Source organism: Carassius auratus, unplaced genomic scaffold (assembly GCF_003368295.1).
Source record: "Carassius auratus strain Wakin unplaced genomic scaffold, ASM336829v1 scaf_tig00025627, whole genome shotgun sequence".
NCBI lineage: Eukaryota > Metazoa > Chordata > Actinopteri > Cypriniformes > Cyprinidae > Carassius > Carassius auratus.
In genome coordinates this window covers 1-18,589 of record NW_020525438.1, presented here as the reverse complement: position 1 = coordinate 18,589, position 18,589 = coordinate 1, and the positions used below count along the sequence as shown (strand labels likewise).

General features: G+C 39.6%; 1 protein-coding gene across 1 annotated transcript in view; it reads right to left on the bottom strand.

The window, feature by feature from the left end:
* LOC113078375 (G-protein coupled receptor 98-like) overlaps nt 1-17,758 on the bottom strand; it is a gene marked incomplete at its 3' end in the record, with an annotated part of 52,953 nt that extends 35,195 nt beyond the window's left edge. Inside the window, exons 1-32 of the mRNA XM_026250701.1 lie at nt 17,750-17,758; nt 17,517-17,683; nt 16,984-17,112; nt 16,733-16,847; nt 16,015-16,161; nt 15,777-15,857; nt 15,405-15,669; nt 15,157-15,279; nt 14,288-14,510; nt 13,989-14,193; nt 13,677-13,823; nt 13,088-13,343; nt 12,611-12,813; nt 11,821-11,997; nt 11,548-11,730; nt 11,269-11,448; nt 10,808-10,972; nt 10,175-10,295; nt 9,868-9,991; nt 9,587-9,725; nt 8,821-9,006; nt 8,188-8,423; nt 7,929-8,077; nt 6,811-7,009; nt 6,454-6,673; nt 5,858-6,097; nt 5,592-5,741; nt 4,750-5,226; nt 4,508-4,651; nt 3,442-3,613; nt 3,211-3,346; nt 34-872 (exon numbers count right to left, since the gene is read on the bottom strand). Coding sequence (XP_026106486.1) covers nt 34-872; nt 3,211-3,346; nt 3,442-3,613; nt 4,508-4,651; nt 4,750-5,226; nt 5,592-5,741; nt 5,858-6,097; nt 6,454-6,673; nt 6,811-7,009; nt 7,929-8,077; nt 8,188-8,423; nt 8,821-9,006; nt 9,587-9,725; nt 9,868-9,991; nt 10,175-10,295; nt 10,808-10,972; nt 11,269-11,448; nt 11,548-11,730; nt 11,821-11,997; nt 12,611-12,813; nt 13,088-13,343; nt 13,677-13,823; nt 13,989-14,193; nt 14,288-14,510; nt 15,157-15,279; nt 15,405-15,669; nt 15,777-15,857; nt 16,015-16,161; nt 16,733-16,847; nt 16,984-17,112; nt 17,517-17,683; nt 17,750-17,758 — 6,307 coding nt within the window. The remainder of the gene's footprint in view (nt 1-33; nt 873-3,210; nt 3,347-3,441; nt 3,614-4,507; nt 4,652-4,749; nt 5,227-5,591; nt 5,742-5,857; nt 6,098-6,453; nt 6,674-6,810; nt 7,010-7,928; nt 8,078-8,187; nt 8,424-8,820; nt 9,007-9,586; nt 9,726-9,867; nt 9,992-10,174; nt 10,296-10,807; nt 10,973-11,268; nt 11,449-11,547; nt 11,731-11,820; nt 11,998-12,610; nt 12,814-13,087; nt 13,344-13,676; nt 13,824-13,988; nt 14,194-14,287; nt 14,511-15,156; nt 15,280-15,404; nt 15,670-15,776; nt 15,858-16,014; nt 16,162-16,732; nt 16,848-16,983; nt 17,113-17,516; nt 17,684-17,749) is intronic.
* Between the last annotated feature and the right edge of the window lie 831 nt (nt 17,759-18,589).

Genomic DNA, 18,589 nt, shown 5'->3' with positions numbered 1-18,589 from the left:
GACAGACAGTCGATAGATCCTGAAGATTCTCACCCAGAATAATGATTTTGGCAAATGAAGTGAACCCCAGTTCATCTGGCACGCTGACAATCTGTGCTCCACCTGCTGCTTCGCTGAGGTAGATTAAGAAAGCCTCTTGCCCCTCCGGTTCCTGATCATTCAGTATGAGGACACTGACCTCCACCTCATTCTGTCCCTCCAACAGCGTGACAGTTTGGGTCTCCAAGGTAAAGTCTTCTCCTTCCAGGGCCCATGTGCCATTATGCTCCCGATGAAACTGGGCTGCATCCACCTCCGGGGTTCTGAGTCCTGCATAGGCTCTGATTTTGGCACTCACCACTCCTGTGAGCCCTGCCGACCTGCGTACTCTTAAGGCAAGCTTCTCTTGGGGGGCACCCTCCTGACTGTCTTCAGAAATCTGTATTATTGCTGGCCCTATACTTAAAAATCCACTAACCACATCGTTAGCACGGATGGTTATTCTAGCGATGCTATTTTGAGACACAATGCGAGGCTGAGCTTCGACTGAAGGCAAACTGGCACTGAGAACACGCACGCTGGTTAAGTTCACGTAAAAATCCTCGTCTGGTTCAGTTAGGGAATCGTCAAGAATAGACAAGCGAATGGCAGCAGATGCTTGGCGGGAATCGAACAGAAGCTGTCCGTCTGCTACCGATGCAAAGTCCCTGTCCGGTTGAGCAGTGCCGGGCCACGTCTTGTAGGAGATGCTGGAACGGTTGCTGCGGAAGCCATAAAGGCGCTGGACGTAGAGGGTGATGGTCTGCACGTCCTCCTCAATGACCAGCTGCCGAGAATCAGGACGAAACTGATATAATCCCAAAGGCTCCACCTCAGCTACTGTATAACCAGTCCTGCACATACAACACATACATCAAACCCAGAGATGGGACCAAGTCACACATGTGCAAGTCTCAAGTAAGTCTCAAGTCTTAACCTTCAAGTCTCAAGTAAGTCCCAAGTATTTTTTTCTTGGGCAAGTCAAGTCAAGTCAAGTCACAAGCTATGTCAAGTCAAGTCCAAGTCAAGTCACCTTAATATTGTTATTTTACCTGCAGAATCTGATCTTAATAAAGTTAAAAAACAAGATATAAGTAACTGTCAGTAAATTAAAATAATTTGGATTTGCATTGTAAATACTCATGTTCAGTAAAATACATCATGGAATCAAACAAAATTGTAACTTCCTAAAATTATTTATTTTTCACTTCTGCCAACAGTGTTTGAAATGTTTTACATTTTCAACATTGAGTCCATAAAACTAAACATCCAACAGACTCCTATCTGAACACCTCTCTCTCTCTCTCTCTCAAACACAGTTTACATACAACATTAAACTGTTACATTTCTCCTCTCTCTCTCTCTCTCTCTCTCTCTCTCTCTCTCACACACACTCTCTCTCTCAGAGTATAGAATATAAATATGACATATTTTCAGTTGTTTCATACTTTTTTGTTATGTACAGTACAGACCAAAAGTTTGGACACACCTTCTCATTCAAAGAGTTTTCTTTATTTTCATGACTATGAAAATTGTAGATTCACACTGAAGGCATCAAAACTATGAATTAACACATGTGGAATTATATACATAACAAAGTGTGAAACAACCGAAAATATGTAATATTCTTGGTTCTTCAAAGTAGCCACTTTTTGTTTTGATTACTGCTTTGCACACTCTTGACATTCTCTTGATGAGCTTCAAGAGCTAGTGACCTGAAATGGTCTTCCAACAGTCTTGAAGGAGTTCCCTGAAAGATGCTTAGCACTTGTTGGATCTTTTGCCTTCTGTCTGCGGTCCAGCTCACCCCTAAACCATCTCCATTGGGTTCAGGTCCGGTGACTGTGGAGGCCAGGTCATCTGGCACAGCACCCCATCACTCTCCTTCTTGCTCAAATAGCCCTTGATGCCTTCAGTGTGACTCTACAATTTCCATAGTCATGAAAATAAAGAAAACTCTTTGAATGAGAAGGTGTGTCCAAACTTTTGGTCTGTACTGTACATAACAAAAAAGTATGAAACAACTGAAAATACGTCATATTTATATTCTGTACTGTGTATATTACATATATATATATATATATATATATATATATATATATATATATATATATATATATATGTAATATGCACTTGTCATGATTGGGTAATCGCGGCAGCTACATTAGTTTTTCTGATTAATTGTTTTGCTCTATGAGAAAGACAAGGTAACAAAATATTCGGGGCTTATGCCCCCTTAGCCCAACCCTAGCGCCGCCCCTGGAATGCGTTTTTTTGACGGCCTGCTAGCGGATCATTAGGGGCCGTTCACATCACGTCTTCTGTGCGCGCAAGTTCGTTATTTCCAATGTAGGCGCGCGGTATGCGCGCTCATAATGGAAGCAACGCGCTCAACATCTAAACTTTTCAGAATGCCGCAAGCGCACCGCAGGTCATGTGACAATAACTAACCAATCAGCTTCATCCTTTCTCGTATCAACGTTGAAAGCTCAGCTAAGATGAAGGAACAGCTGTTCATAGTTGTATATGGATTGCCATTTTGAAATGAATTTAGTAGCAGAGCTACTGCGAGCGATTTTTAGTGCTGCAAATCCATTTATCCTTTGCTGAAATTTCCACGTTTTCATTGAGAGAGAGCGTGTCATGGATGCTTAGCAACGACAGACTCCCCAGGAGCACTTCTGCCCGAGTGCTTTGGAAAGAAGGAGAAAGCGGCGCGACTAGCGTTTTCCACGCGTTTTTAGGCGCGAACTATTGAAGACAAAAGCGATGACCCTCGGTACCTCTCAGGCTGACATGTTGATGTGATGTGATATCTGATTTAAGTGGGCGTGGTGTGTGTAAGGTAGAGGGCATGACTGATGATAGTGTCCTGATCCAGTCACGACGCTATTCTCAGCCTGCGCTCCAGCTGAGTAATCAACTTTATTTTAAAAAATAATTTATATATTTTATATTCAAAATGAAAACATGATGTGATTAACACTCAAGTCATTCAAGTCATCGTGTCTCAAGTCAAGTCAAGTCCCGAGTCTTTAACTTCCAAGTCCGAGTCAAGTCTCAAGTCCTAAAAATAGCGACTCGAGTCGACTCGAGTCCAAGTCACCAAGTCACAAGTCCCCATGTCTGATCAAACCATACAGATGTGCTAATGAAAACGGGGATATTGTTTTTGAAAGAGCGCAGTTTTACCTGAAACGGGCTCCACCAGGTGAATCTGACTCTACAGAGGTCAGGTAAACAGCGTGTGCTGTGACAGCTGACATGTTATTAACAGCACTGAGAGAGATCACCTCACTCCTCTGACCGTGGGCAAGCATTACTGTGCCTTCAGGTCAAGAGAAAAAGAAAAATCAGACTAGTGATGAGTCAGTTGATCGTTTCTGGATCTTTCTCATACATATGGACTCATTTCTCTCTAACCTGATGTTGGCGAGATGTCCCCTGGCTGGTAGCCTGGTGGAGTTTGGCCAGGAGGAAACCCAGAGCTCCATCGGACCGTTATGTTTCCATACAGGCCTGTCCGTGTCACCAGCACCTCACACTGGCCACTCTCTATATCTGAGACACGCAGGGCCAAAGAGGCAAATCCTACCTGTGGCACCATGAGAAACCATGTATTGTAAATTAGGACTATTAAAATTATTCATTAAAGGAATAAATTATTGATTTGTTTGTTTGTTTGCATTGTGATTATTTTCATTAAAATTAAAGGAAAAGTTTAGCATAAAATTAAAATGTTGTCATAATTTACTCCAGCTTACACGTTTGTCATTCCAAACATGTGTAAGTTTGTGTCTTATGTTGAACATGAAGATGAAGATATTTTGAAGAATTTTGAAAAAGCAAAATAATTACTATGTGATGCAATCAAACTTATAGCAAATTACTTCCATAGTAGTGAAAGAAATAGCATGAAAGTCAATGGAGACGATCAGTTGTTTGATTACCAGCATTCTTCAAAAATATCATATTTTATGTTCAACATAACACAGACAAACAGGTTTTATACTGTCTTTTGATTTTTGGAGTGCAATGTGACCATATTTTGTGAGATTCCATAATACCCATTTGACATTTTAGCCATGTTTTAATAAAATGCATAAATAAATGAACAAATACTAACTAAAAGTCTGTGACATAAGCCTAAAATAAGTTTTATTTTATTTTGTATTCATATTTTTTGCAATGAAATGCATCCTGGACCATTTTTGTGAGATTGCTTAATATCCATTTAACAACACTTCAAACATTTATATATATATATATATATATATATATATATATATATATATATATATATATATATATATATATATATATATATATAATGTAAAAATAAATATGATATTAATTAAATAAAAAAATACAGATTAAACCACAAGTTTTGTAATACTTTTGGACAACACAATATTGGCAAACCAGTATTAATCTATTAACTGTGCGCCATCTGGTGGTGATATCAGAATGGTGTTGAACGCAATCTCACCTCAGCATTAGCTGCCACTTCAGGAACAGAAACGGTGGCCAGCTTTGCTTCCAGCTGAATTCTGGGAGGGGAACTAAGCAAGGGTCCAATCAGCGTCACATCCGTCAACTCAACGCTAAAGTTAAAGCCCGTCGCAAAGAACACCTGTAGTGGAAGCATACAAAATATCAATAAGGGTCTTAATAAAATTAACTGGCTTCTTACAGTCCCATATTTAATTCAAAATACAACAAATCACACACCTGGCTACTAAATGGCACTCTAACGTTGGCCTCCCGTTCTCCGTCCTTCACCAGTATGTTCCCAGTGATTGTGTCCTCTGTAAAACTCTGACCAGGGGTGGTAAAACCGATTCGGTACCCCACACTGGCATTGCCAAACGCCCCTGCCAGCCTGTTCACACTGATAATGAGGTGTCTACTTCGGTTGGCCACGTTAACAACCACTGACTGGTTTTGAGAATAAAGGACAAACACCCCGTGGGGTTCGTCATTGGCCCGGACCTTCAAACGGGTACTGCTGCGGTCTGCATCCAGCTCTGCGCCGCCCTCCACAGAGATTAGACGGAGGATGTATGTCTCCTCCAACTCAGGCACAGAGTCGGGGAGCAGGGTGAGGACTATCTCTGCCACACGCTGTCCTGCCAGGATAATGACAGAACCCTTCAGGGCAGCAAAGTCTCCTGATGTGTCTGCATCACTGAGGATTTCCCAGAATACCTGGGGGATATAAAAACAAACAATTATTCGGCTTGAAACCAATTTATGAACATTATGAAAGAACATTACATCAAATTTTAGTACATAAAAACACCAAATATACATACTAAAAGTATCTCTGAAAAGTATAAGGTTTATAATTTTTTTCTTTTTTTTTAGATGGAAGCATCTTATTCTCACCGAAGCTGCATTTATTTGCTTGAGAATACATTAAATCAGTAATATTGTGAAATATTACAACTTAAAATAGCTTTTAAAATGTAATTTATTGCTGTTATGAAAAAAAAAAGAAATTTTTCAAAGCCTAACTGACACCAAGCGTTTGAACAAAATACTGAATACTGAATTAGCGGTTGTTTTCCTACCGTGATGTTACCCATGACACCCTCTCTGCGTGTAATAAGGAGGGATATTTTGAGGGGTCCTTCGCTGTCAGAAGGCTCACTGTAAATGCGCTCTTTCAGGTCCTGTTCGGTGAACTGCACTATGCCATTGGGGTCTCCAAACTTCTCAATCTAGAGAAGGCACACATTGTACACCGTTGCTAAAATGATCCATTGCTGTATTTACAGTTTTATTCTTTGCTTTTTAGAGGTCGTCACTTTCTGTGCTGAGCAGGACGAGGACGTACCGTGAGTGTGACAGATCCGGCTCTGGGATCAACACCCATCTCTCCAGAGAGGATACTGAGCGTGACAATGAATTTCTCCATGACTTCCACCTCGCCATGAGGAAGGATCTTCAACTCAATGCTGCGTACACCCCCTTCCCCGTCTCTGAAACTGAACGTCCCGTTCACTGGTTCACCAATGTCTGTGTTTACTGCTGGTAAAACCTCATCTGAGTTTGGACCTAGAATCTGCCATATTACCTGAGGGAGACAACAGAGGAAGAGGATATGACACAAGCAGACACATTGAAACCATGGTGACTGCTTTAAGACTGCACAGCAAGTCCCCTAAAATAATCAACCACATCACTGTCAAATCAACTCTTCATTTTGTTTTTTTCCTAAATGAAATGTACAAGAAACATGAAGGTCTGTACTGTTCATGTTCTGATCCATCAAAATATTCTACAATCCTCATTTAGCACATTTTTAATTACAGACAGATCAATGGAAACATCCAGTTTAGAGTCTGTCTGTCCTCCAAATGCTTCCCCACATAATACTAATGATATTTTATGGTTCTGGAAGTGTGAGGTCATAGTCTAGACGGGGCTCACCGTGGCGTTTCCCAGCAGCCCATCCGCTCTCTCTACAAACAGGGTCAGTCTGAGGGTGCTGTTTGGGTTTGGAACAGTGATGGCGCTTTGGTTGATGAATCGTACAACACCATTTGGCGAGTCACTCTTGGCAATTGTAATTCGTGCAATTAGCTGAGCTCCAAGTATGGCACCTCCTGTGGCACCAGTGAGTTGCATCTCAAATATCTCATTAAATTCACTGGGTGGAAGACAAGAAATGATTCAATGAAATATGCTACAAGTTCACAAAACTCATCAACAGTACAATATTAAATCAGTTAACCAACATCAAATAAGAGCATACAGTATATAGCAAGTTAATAAGCCCATCCTTACCTCTCTGTGTCATCCACTATGGAAACATTGATATAGCGGAGGATTTGGCCCTGCTCAAAGGTGACGGAGCCATTGAGCAGGATGTAATCTGAATAAGGTTGAGCAGTCAGACCTTTGGAGATAAACTCTGCTGTGACCTGGCCATAGGATCCAACACGCCTCAGTACAGGGATGGACAGAACTCCTACATCCTCCTCAACTGAGACATACAAATAATTGGAGAGACTGACAACAAATATATGTATGCACCATTCACTTTTACATACCAGTGTTATTTTATCTGCATACTAGTATAATATTTAAAAACATTTTCAAGTTTCAAGTTTTTGTAATTTTGCAATATGCTTCTGTCACTGTTACCTTTTTAAAAATATTTCTAGTTTTCATTGTGTATTTAATTCAATTGAAATTTTAATGTGATTTTCTTTAGATGTTAAAATCATTTCTACTTTTTAAATCTAAACATTCAGAGAGAACTATTAAACGTAAACTCTCAAAATGAATGTCTGTTTTTCATATTGGACATTATAAAGTTGTGATGTCTAAATTTACTTGTAACATTTAAAACTAACAACAGTATTAAAACCAAAAAAATAAATAAAATAATAATAATAATAAAAAAAATAAATAAAAAATAAATTGATCTTTAAAATTGGCCATTTATCGGTTGTCATCCATAAAATGTAGGGGTGCTCCGATCACGATCGGCCGATCATTAATGCGCATCTCATCAGTAAAGCCGGTTCTCTAATCAGCGGATAATTCCATCAGGTGCGTGATTTCACATAGAGCAGCTGTTACTACACAGAGCCGTTGTTAACTGAGAAGATGCACCAAAAAACGCTGAAAATGAAGTGGATTTGCGCATCTTCTCTATTAACAACGGCTCTGTGTAGTAACAGCTGCTCTATGTGAAATCATGCACCTGATGGAATTAACCGCTGATTAGATAACCGGCTTTACTGACAAGATGCGCATAACGATCAGCCGATCGTGATCGGAGCACCTCTAATAAAATGAAAATAATTATAGGCCAGAAGTTTAACTATACATGTTTAAGTGAAGACTTTAATGACTCTTTTAATTTGAAGAAATAAATAAGGAATGCATAAAAGTACCAGTGATGTTGACATATTTGGGGTCAAACTCCAGGATGCCCTCAGCATTGTCATTTTTCTGGATAATCACCATGAGGGAGGAGAGATTGCCAATAGCCGGAGGCTGGTCAATCTGTAGGCTGTACTCTCTCACTGTAAAATCCATTGAACTGAAAACAAAACGGAAAGAAATAAATTTGCAGTATGCATAAAAGCAGCTAGCTCATGCTATTTCAAGCTACCGCATGACTTGGGTTTCAGAGCGTAGGCTAAACTCTACCTGGCATTCAGAAGCTCTACTAGTGTAATGTTGAGGAAAAACTCCTCTGGTCCTTCTGGAAGGTCATCATCGAGAATAGTCAGCGTAATGACCCTTGAGCTCTCCCCAGGCCTGAAGAGCAGCCGACCAGAGGACTGTCCAAAATCCTGTCCACTGATCGCAGTTCTGCCTTCTGTGTGGAAACTGACCCACACGCTGCCAAACAGGCCCATGGAGCGAACAATGGTCACGTTTACCTGGTAAGAGCCAAGACAGTGCTGGAGAATCAACTACCTCTGAGTAAGAGTTCAAAGATATCACCATTCCCATCTACTACAACTGATTCTAGGGAAACTGTAATGATCAAAGCTAACTTTGCATAGCCAGAGCTTACCCTGTGTGTTCATTTTTAATTAAATATAGTCTTATTACCTCTGAACTACTCCATTAAACTCAACCTTGGGTTCATTAATTGTGACACAAAGACTTCATAAAGAAAACTTTCCAGTGTTTTTTTGTCATTGTATCAATGGTTGCTAGGCTATAGCTTTATGGATTTTTTTTAAGTTTCAATGACTTTCCCAGTCAAGAGGAAAAGGTCCTCTGGTTGTGGTTTGTGTCTCATCAGTGCTAATGTCATGCAAGGGGTCTCACAGCTCTGTCCTCCTCAGTGGCACGCAAAGAGGCTTGGGAGAAGGAGAAGAGCCCATGGGGAAGGTCACTGGCAGCCATAGTGATGGTGGCAAGTTGTCTGTCAGGGTTGATTTCTGAGCCTGGGGTTAGAGAGCTCAGTCTTAGCTGATATACACGGCTTTCTTCTGGGATCTCATCATCTAGTGCCTGCAGGAAAAGGGAGAGAGAATCAATTTTTAAAGAATTTTTTATAGTTTACATGGCAGAAGTTTACAATTTATTAGTTCGTACAATTTTTGTTTTTAAAGAATTTAATACTTTTATTTAGCAAGGGTGCATTAAATAGTTTAAATGTGACACTAAAGCCATATAATCTTTTGAATTTTCTATTCATCAAAGAATCCTGAAAAAAGTGTGATGGTTTACATATCTTAAGCAGAACACCTGTTTTCAAGTACAAAAAATCGCTCTCGATCAGCAAATCTGCATCTTGAATGATTAGTGAAAGATCATGTGACGCTGAAGACTGGACTGATGGCTGCACAAAATTCCGCTTTGCCATCGCAGGAATATATTACATTTCAAAATATATTAAAATAAAATTTAAAAGAGTCAAAATTTAGAATAAATTGTAATAATATTTCATAATATTACAGTTTTCACAGTATTACTGCATTGCTGTTTTTTTTATCAAATAAATACATCATAGTCAGCATAAGAGAGTTTCATTTTTACAACTCCAATCCCAAACTTTAGAATGACCATGTGTATTTCTTAGCTGTTTTACCGTCAGCTGAATTGTAGCTGCAGACTGGCGGTCTTTCATGACAACTTTCCCAGAGGTCTCCTCAAACTCTGTATCTGCAGCTGTGGTGATGTTCCAGAAGATCTGAATTTCACCAAAGATGCCTGGACCTCTTACAAGACTGCAATTGATAGGACACAATTCATCTTCATATTAGGGCAGTGTTAAGGAAGTACGTTTTGGTATTTTTGTTTGTGAATTCTGTTTGATGAAAAATTAAAGATCCAGAAACCTCTGTTGGTTGGAGAAGGTGAGAAGTTTACCTGACCAGAGCTGTTCCATTGTAATTGTTTCCTGGCTCGCCAATCAACACATTCCTGCTGGAATCAGCTATTCCTACAGTTCCCAGGGCACCCATATCAGCTTGAATTACAACCGTAGCAAAACCTGATGAAAACAAAAAGTAACCGATGTAAAAAGATGACCTGCAAGAATATAGACAATATACTGAAATATACTGAAATATCCTGCTCTATGAAAAAGAGAAACATTAACGTTCAGACATTTTTGAAGACAAGAAACAACAACTGTTTCCCAGATGTTATCAGTAGTGATAATATGCTGACAAACCTCTGACTGGATCAATGACAGGCTCGTTCTTTGGAGAGAGCAGCTGGATAGTGAATCTTTCCTCTCCCTCCAGAACAGCATCGGCCAAAGCCTGAACCACCAGAGTTTTCTTGGACTCAATCTACAAACAATAAAACAATTTAACAACTGTGATTAGCTCACTGTGGCACAGGTAAAAGTGCTCTTCAATTCATTTAAAGTGACAGTTCACAAAAAAAGGAAACTTCTGTCATACATTACTCACCCTTGTGTTGTTCTAAACCAGTAAGACCTTCGTTCATCTTCAGAACACAAATTAAGATATTTTAGATGAAATCCGAGAGCTTTCTGCCCCTCCACGAGAGTACCGCGCTGAATGCGTGTGTTGTTGCTGATGCACTTGCATGCATCGTGGTATAAGAGAAGAATCTGTTATATTAAGTCATGGTGGTGATTTAGTAAACTAAGACCGTGGTAGTACCCTTGCATTCTGTGGAGGGTCAGAAAGTTCTCAGATTTCATCAAAAATATCTTAATTTGTGTTCTTACGGGTTTGGAACGACATGAGGGTGAGTTATTAATGACATAATTTAAATTTTTCGTTAAACTATCCCTTAGACAATTGTCATATTAATATTCGCCGCCCATACTTACGCCATTAAAAATGAGAGTTCCATTACGAGGGCTTAGGTCATCTCTGCCCTCTTCCTGCAGAAGCCATATCAAATGCACCACTCCTTCACCTCCTGAGCTACGCACTACGGTCAGTGTAGCTAAAGAAGCGGGGTCATTTAGGAACCGTGGCTCAGACACAGACACCTGAGGCAAGATAAAGCATGTTACTAAGGTTCATCTTTTCAGTCGAGCTATTTAAGGCTTTTATAAAGTAACCACAAAGGCATTCTAATCTAATGGCAGTAGTTAAACACAGGGTTACATCTTACCAAAAAAAGTTGCCATGAAGAAGTTCTAGCAAAAAGTTACTTTAGAGTTAATACAGAAATGCCTCAGATATCCAGAGTGGACCACACACAAAATCACTAGTACAACAATTAAAACACATTGGCTAGGCTGCAAAATGGTAATATAGAACTAATATTATAACTATTATTTACCATTAGCTCTTCAAACCCGAACCGACCAAAAGGAGAATCATTGGCCGGGATGCTGACTACCACTGCTGTCTCGTCCCCCAACCTCGCACCTCCAAGGACTCGAACCAGTTTCACCATAAACGTCTCTGTGGGCTCCACAACTGTGTCATCAATAATGGTGATCTCAATATAAGCCACTGCCTGTTAAAAATAGATCATAGATAAAATAGAACTTAATGACAGATTCAGTAGTAACATAATAAATTCTACAGGATATATATTTCTGATTTGAATCTTTACCTGTCCATCTTGAAAGGTAAGGTTTCCAGAGGAAGGACTAAAATCTTCAGTGTTGGCTGTGACCGTTTGCGCCTCCCAGTAAAGCACCAGTCTCCCAGATCTACCGGCCATTCGCATGACAGCCAAGCGAAGGATGTTTCCAGGTGATGGCACCTCAAATGCCAGCACTGCCCCAGAAACATCCTAAAAAACAAGGGATCGCAGAGCATGTTCATTTTTCATTCAGAATAAAACTGGTACAAAAAACACAATTAGAATTAATTGTGAATCAACCTTTGAGACATTAAAACTTAGGACTCCTCTTGGATCATCGTTCTCTTGGATGGTGACCTCAGCTATCTCCAGACCAGGTCTCCTCACACTGGGCTGAGCTGCTCCTGTGTCTCCTCCCAACAGTTCAACTCTAGTGATGTTTACAAGGAATGCCTCAGCCAGTTCAGGAACATCATCCTAAAAGCAAACACATAAACCATATACCATCCAAGGATTAATCCAATTTTAATCCATACCTGCATGCATATCACATACTGCATAAGTTAAAACCCCTAAGAGACCTCATACATCTTAAATTAAGGAATAATTTCTTTAGCAGATTCTAAGAAGCATCCAAAAAGCCTATGTACAATTCATTCTAAGAACACGCTGATTTATGTCAGTAGTCTGAGTCATAAACTTTCAGCCCAAACAAATTCAACATGTGGTTTTTGGGGCTGGACAATATGCAAAAAATATCTAACGACCGCTGCAATTTACAAGGCACAAGCTATTCCAGGAACAAACTGAAAAAATAAAATGAAATAAAAAAGTGGGGTTTCTGTGGTGGTTATAGTAACTGGCTGTTGGCTCGTGCTGTATGAGGTCAATCAGCTTCAGCATGGTGTGTCCTCAGAATGAGTGACCTGAGACTAACTGGGAATGTTTTTGCAAGACGATCCATGTATTCATTCATATATTCAGGCTGCATTTACTTAATTAAAAGGACAGTGAAAACAGTAATACTGTGAAATCTTTATTAGATGGCATCTCAGTGAAGCAGTCAGATTAGTTGGGTTGTAATACTCACCGGCAAGATGGTAACAGATACCAAGACAACAGTAGCATTTTCTTTCATGATGACTGTGGCTTCTTTGGCTACATAGTCAGTTCCCTCACTAGCCTGATTAACAGGTGGCAGGTGGAGGGCCGCTTTGGTGGTGTAGTAAACTAATACATCCCTTGATGCTCCTTGATCTCTCACAATGCTTAGTGTAATGTTGCTTGGGCTCTCTGAAGTGAAAGCAATAAAAAAATTGTAAATAATTACATCAGTGTATTTCAATATATTTCATATTATAATGAATTGGGCAATTATGTAAAAACAAAAAACTAAATTTCTAAACTAATTCCAAGACTAAGTATATGACTAAGACATTTGTATATATTTCTTATCAGTAATTTGGGTTGCAGAGCAATGTTTTTGGCTGTCTTAGCCATTCATACGCTGTTGATTATATCATTGTGCTACGTTGAACTGAGACAAAGTTAAACACAAATGGATTACTTGGAGGTTCTGGCGTAATGAAGTACTGGGAATCGAGATGCCAGCCAATGACTCCGTAGGGTGAACCATTTGCTCTAATAGTCAGGTTTGCTTGGGTATGCTGAGGGTCGATCATGGCTCCTCTGGACGGCTGTATTATCCCAATCGTCATGACCTTGGTCAGGACAATGGTGACTTTTTCTGCTAACTCTGGAATATCATCAGCTAATACATTCAGTGAGATGGTAGCAACAGCCTGGCTCTCAGAAAATGTCACCTACATGCAAAACAGACAGAGGATGTAAAGAGGTCTGTAATTCATTCGTAGTACATTGTGGTTATACCATACGCTGACATTTTGTTGTCCCAATTGGGAGGTTCTTATAATAAGTCTGAATAACAGGTGCTTTAAATAGTACAATGTTTTTGTAAACAGATGCTTGAACATTTTAATTACATATGTAACTGCTGCTACAAATGGCAGCTTATAGTTAGAGTTGTGATTTTGGACTAGAACAACAGTCTGCGATACAAATGTACTATTTAAAACATGCAGTTCAGTCAAATGTTATAACTAAAACAATTAAAAACAGAAAGCAGCAGCTCTTACCACTCCTGAAGTGGGAAAAATGTCCTCCAGACTACCAAAGGCGCTCCAGTGTACTGTAAGTCTGCCAAACCTGCCTCTCCTCCTCTCAATGCTCAGAGAAACAGGGTTATTGTCCTCCAACTCATCCACCTCTCGCATTAAAGAGTTCTGTACACAAATATATTCCTTGTATCATCAACAGTGCACCAACCGATGTCTTGGAATTTAAATCTGACAGTACTATTACACTGTTAAAGATCACGCCATATGAGTTTTACTGCATATTCAGATAACAGCATCTGTGAAGCACACAATGTATTCTGATCTTTATACCTGTGCAAAGCCTATAATTCCATAAGCATCATCATTAGCTGGAATGAACAAGGTCACTTGACCACCAAAGCCAATTTCTGCCCCTCCTTTGGGGTTCTTGAGGCTGACACGAAAATGTTCTTCCTCCTCAGGAACATCATCATCAATTACATTCACTGCTATTTCTAGCTCACGGACACCAGGTTGGAAAAAAAGCTCTCCTGAACTGAGGATAAGAGATGAAAATACCAATGACCATCAGCATTACACAAACATTTAAATATAGAAATCAAACTGTTTACTTAGGAATGGTAACATACTTGGGGATGAAGTCAGATTGGTTGGAAACTGAGGTCAGCTCATATACAACAGAACTTGATTCTCCAGTGGCTACGATAAGACTTTTGGTAGAATTGAGAGAAGGAACAAGAAGGTACAGGAATTGTTGTGCAGACGGAGACTGCAGTACTTCAGCAAACTGCCTCAGATCTGACCTCCACGAGTACAGTGCTGAACCTCTTAGACCCGCAAGCAACAGGTGAGCTACGACAAAAAGAAACTTGTAAATCTAATTTCTCAGTACAGATAGTTTTCCTGTATACTGTAAATGACACAAAGCCTGAACAACAGATATGCTTGCAAGGCAAACAAATAGTTAAATATACAAGTGAGACGAGACGAATCAAAATTTATGCGAACAAAATGATTGTGCTGTTTTATTTTGTGCATGTGCTACTTTTTTCAGGAATCAATCAGAAAGTTCAAAAGAATAAAGCAGAATATTATCAATGTAAAAAATATTTAATATCATAAAAATAAGCATTTAATATCACTTTTAATTGAACGCATCCTTGAGGAATGAAATGATTTTTAAGAAAAAAATAAATAAATACATTAATAACTGTTACTTGAGGCAGTGCAGAAATGTATTTTGTATGAATGTGGGTGTACATGAAAGAAATAGAAAGAAATAGTCTGTATATTAGCCATAACCCAACCATTTTTGAGGAATATCAATGCTGTACCATTTAGCAAGTGCTATTATTATGACATGTAAATTGAAATACCAGTAAACTAAGGCATATAATTTTGGTAAAGACAAACTATAGGTAAAAATACGCTTAACAGTGGAAACACACTAAATGTGATATTATTTAAACAGACTGCACAATATTGTCTGGCAACTCACATATTCCAGAAGGAGGGGTAAAGGGGTGGACTGAAAAGAGGCCGGGAAATGAGATGGACTGAGTCTGCTGGAAGAAGTTCTGCTGAGAACCCCACATAAACACTTCACATTTTGAGCTTGGACCTTTTCATGGTGAACAATAAAGACAATGTGAATGTTAGATTTTGATACAGGGCAGCAATGCTCATACAGTGTCGAAACATCTTCGAATTTAAAATACACTTGAACTATAACACTACATATGATACCTTCAGTAATGATGAGGAGGAACGTATCTCCTCCCATCTGAAATGTTTCCACTTGATTGACTCGAGCACTGACTTCTAAGGTTTGAGGGGTTTGGAATCGTCCATTACTCCACTGGTATATCAGACACGGCAATGCCGTTCTGTTCCTGCACACAGCCAGGTGCTGTACATTACTGCTGCCTCGTCTGAAGGGTACGGCTGTGGTAATGTCTTGCAAGTCAAGACTTTGACGAAGGGAGAATGAGCCTCCATCCCACACAAAAATCTTAAGACAGAGAGGAATGATCTCAGTAAAGTATTTCTTATGATTGCTATTTGAATGCTTCCAATTAGAACTCCAAGTTTGTATTTTACATGTCAGACTGAGTGTACCTCACTAGAAGCAATCAAATATTGCTGGAGTTCAGTGGAGAAGTGTTTAACGCTGAAACTGTTCACAGTAAGAGTCTGCTCCTACAAAAGGGGACAACATTGAACAATACAAATATATCGCATCAGAAAATACAAATCTGACTATAGTGAGATGAATCACTAGTCTATTACAGGATAAGCACAAATGTAGCTTTGTTGATGGCAGCTGAATAAAAAGATAAACTGGCAGCATACTCACTTGAGTGAGGTTGAGGTCTGCCTGAAGGCGAAATAAACTGATTGTGGCAGTTAATGACACATTGCTGTGTGCATGGGAAACTGCCACATAGCTGGAGCCATTGACTGTAAAACCCACACAAGAGCTGGGATTCTGGATGCTGACAAACTATGAGAAACAGAGCGAAAGAGAGAAAAGAAATACAAAATAGAAAAAAAAAACAAATAAAAGAAATACTTATTGTCTTGCATTGGCAAGGTATGATTACAATCTTAAAAAACTATAAATAAATTACAAAAGAAAAAATAAATACACAAATTTAAATAATTTAAAAAAGGATTTTAAAATGCGTTCAAATCAAACAATCAATTTTTGCCTGAACTTCATATGATATTGGTTGCACAGACTGCAAATGTATTTTCTTAACATTAAATTTGACCCAAACACAAAAATGAACCAAATTTACATTGTACGATTATATGAATCATACAATGTAAATTTGAATACAATTTTGTTGCATTAGCTGCTATATTTAGGAAACTGAACAAGCATTACAATTTTGAGTGCATTTTCTTCTACCCAAAAACACAGAGCATTGAGCTTTTTTTTGTCCTGGTATGCATTTTTTATTAGATAGGACAATGTATCTGAAATGTGAAACGACTGGGAGGACAGAGGGGAACAGAACAGGTAAAGGAGTTTGCATGCAACATGTTTTAAACTGAAATTCAGAGCATACCTCCACAGGTACAAAGACACCCTGCCATTTGTAGAGCACAGCCTGGTTCTGAGCTGGACCTCTGAGCAGCCTCAGGACCACAAGCAGAGTCTTCATTGGGCACTGCACACCAGAACTGACGCCAAGTTATCCCTGACAGACTGATATGCAGCCAACACTGGCTGTTCTCCCTCCTACAAATACATTAAACAATCTGTGGTCAAACAGCTTTTGAGAAACACCAAAATAAGCCTACTGGTGCAATTTCTTACGCATGCCAAATGCTGGTTCCTGACCGGGTCTCCCATTCCACACTGACGGCTGACTCCAAGCCATTACTGCGAGATATTGTCAGGTACACCGTACCGCCATTCTCCTCCACGCTCATGGTGTCTAGAGTCCTGAAATACAAAAAACACAGTAGAAGCAGGGGTGTATGAGTCTAACAAGCTTGTTTAAAAACAGCTGTGAATGTACCCTGTTATATGATGGTGATATTCTGAAGAGTCTAGAGGAGCCTGATTCTGCAGTACGGTGATGAAAGTCCTGCAGTGAGTCTCCCAGTCGAGCACCTCCCGGTAGGGTTGGACAGAGTCACTGTGAATGTCTCATTCATTTCTGGCTCAGCATCCAGAACAGCCCAGATCTCTATAGTCTAGAAAACAAAATATGAAGACTATTTTCTTCGACAAAACACTGGTTCCTCCATTATTTTCTCAACTTAAACAGATCTGGTTCCTTCATTATGCTTGGTTAACTATTTCATGAAATTTCTCATTGCTCGTAGATCTTTTTTATACTGTACCTTGAATCTGACTCCGTCCTCAAGTACCACAAGCCAGAGGAAGGTGTGAGGTCATCAGTGTACAGAGATCCATTGACATCAGTGATTGTGAACTGGACCGATACTGTACCGAATACACCCTGAGGAGGGTCTCGTACGATGTAGAGGGGGCCACACTCTCCCCACCCCTGACAATGAAGTGGGCTCCCTCAGCAGGAAGTGTTCACTGTTATTGAAGGATATGATTCCATGGCCATCGTCATTGCCAGAATAGTCACGGTAGCTGTGAAAACACATTAGAGAAAAATTAAACGGCACTGATCACGACGATCATGAATGTTCAGTGTATCCCAGCATACCAGACCTGTAGTGTTTTCTCCCAGCTGCAGCCCTGCTGATGGATTTGCCAGAATTAACTGAAAGGTCTCATCCCCTTCAGGAATGGCATCATTTAAAATCTGAACTTCGATAAACTTTGTGCCGTTCTCCATCCACAAAATGGATCATCTGTGTAGGTATATATCGTCGATAATTATTAACAATAAATGCTGAATAGTTAATTGTATTTAAAAACTAGAAAAGAGCGTTCGTGACTCACTGATGGAGTAGCATTGAAATCCAGACCCAACTGAGCCTCGAGATTCTGGGCATAGAAGAACAGGGACACATTTCCATACGTCCCGGCATCACGGTACGCCACCAGAGTTAACACGCCAATTGTCTCATTAATCACATAGCTGAGGAGAAAATACATACATTACCAAAAGAGTTTTACTCAGCATAAAAGTTAAAGATACCATGGTTCACATAAGTGAAAAAATAAGCCAACAAGGGTGCTCGTACTCTGTGTTTTGCCAGCCAATGATCCCCTGGATTCCATCATTAGCATTAATAATGATCTCTGCTACAAGGCCTTCAGTATCTGGAAAGACAGGAATACATCAGATAAAATAAAATAAAATAGCTTTAAGGGTTAAGGATAATAGGGCAATGGCAGCATGCTTTGGGGTTTCAGGAAAAGCACAATAAAAAAAAAACAGGTAACTTGCAACATTATATGCAACTATTACTACACCAATAGTCACGTAAAAAAA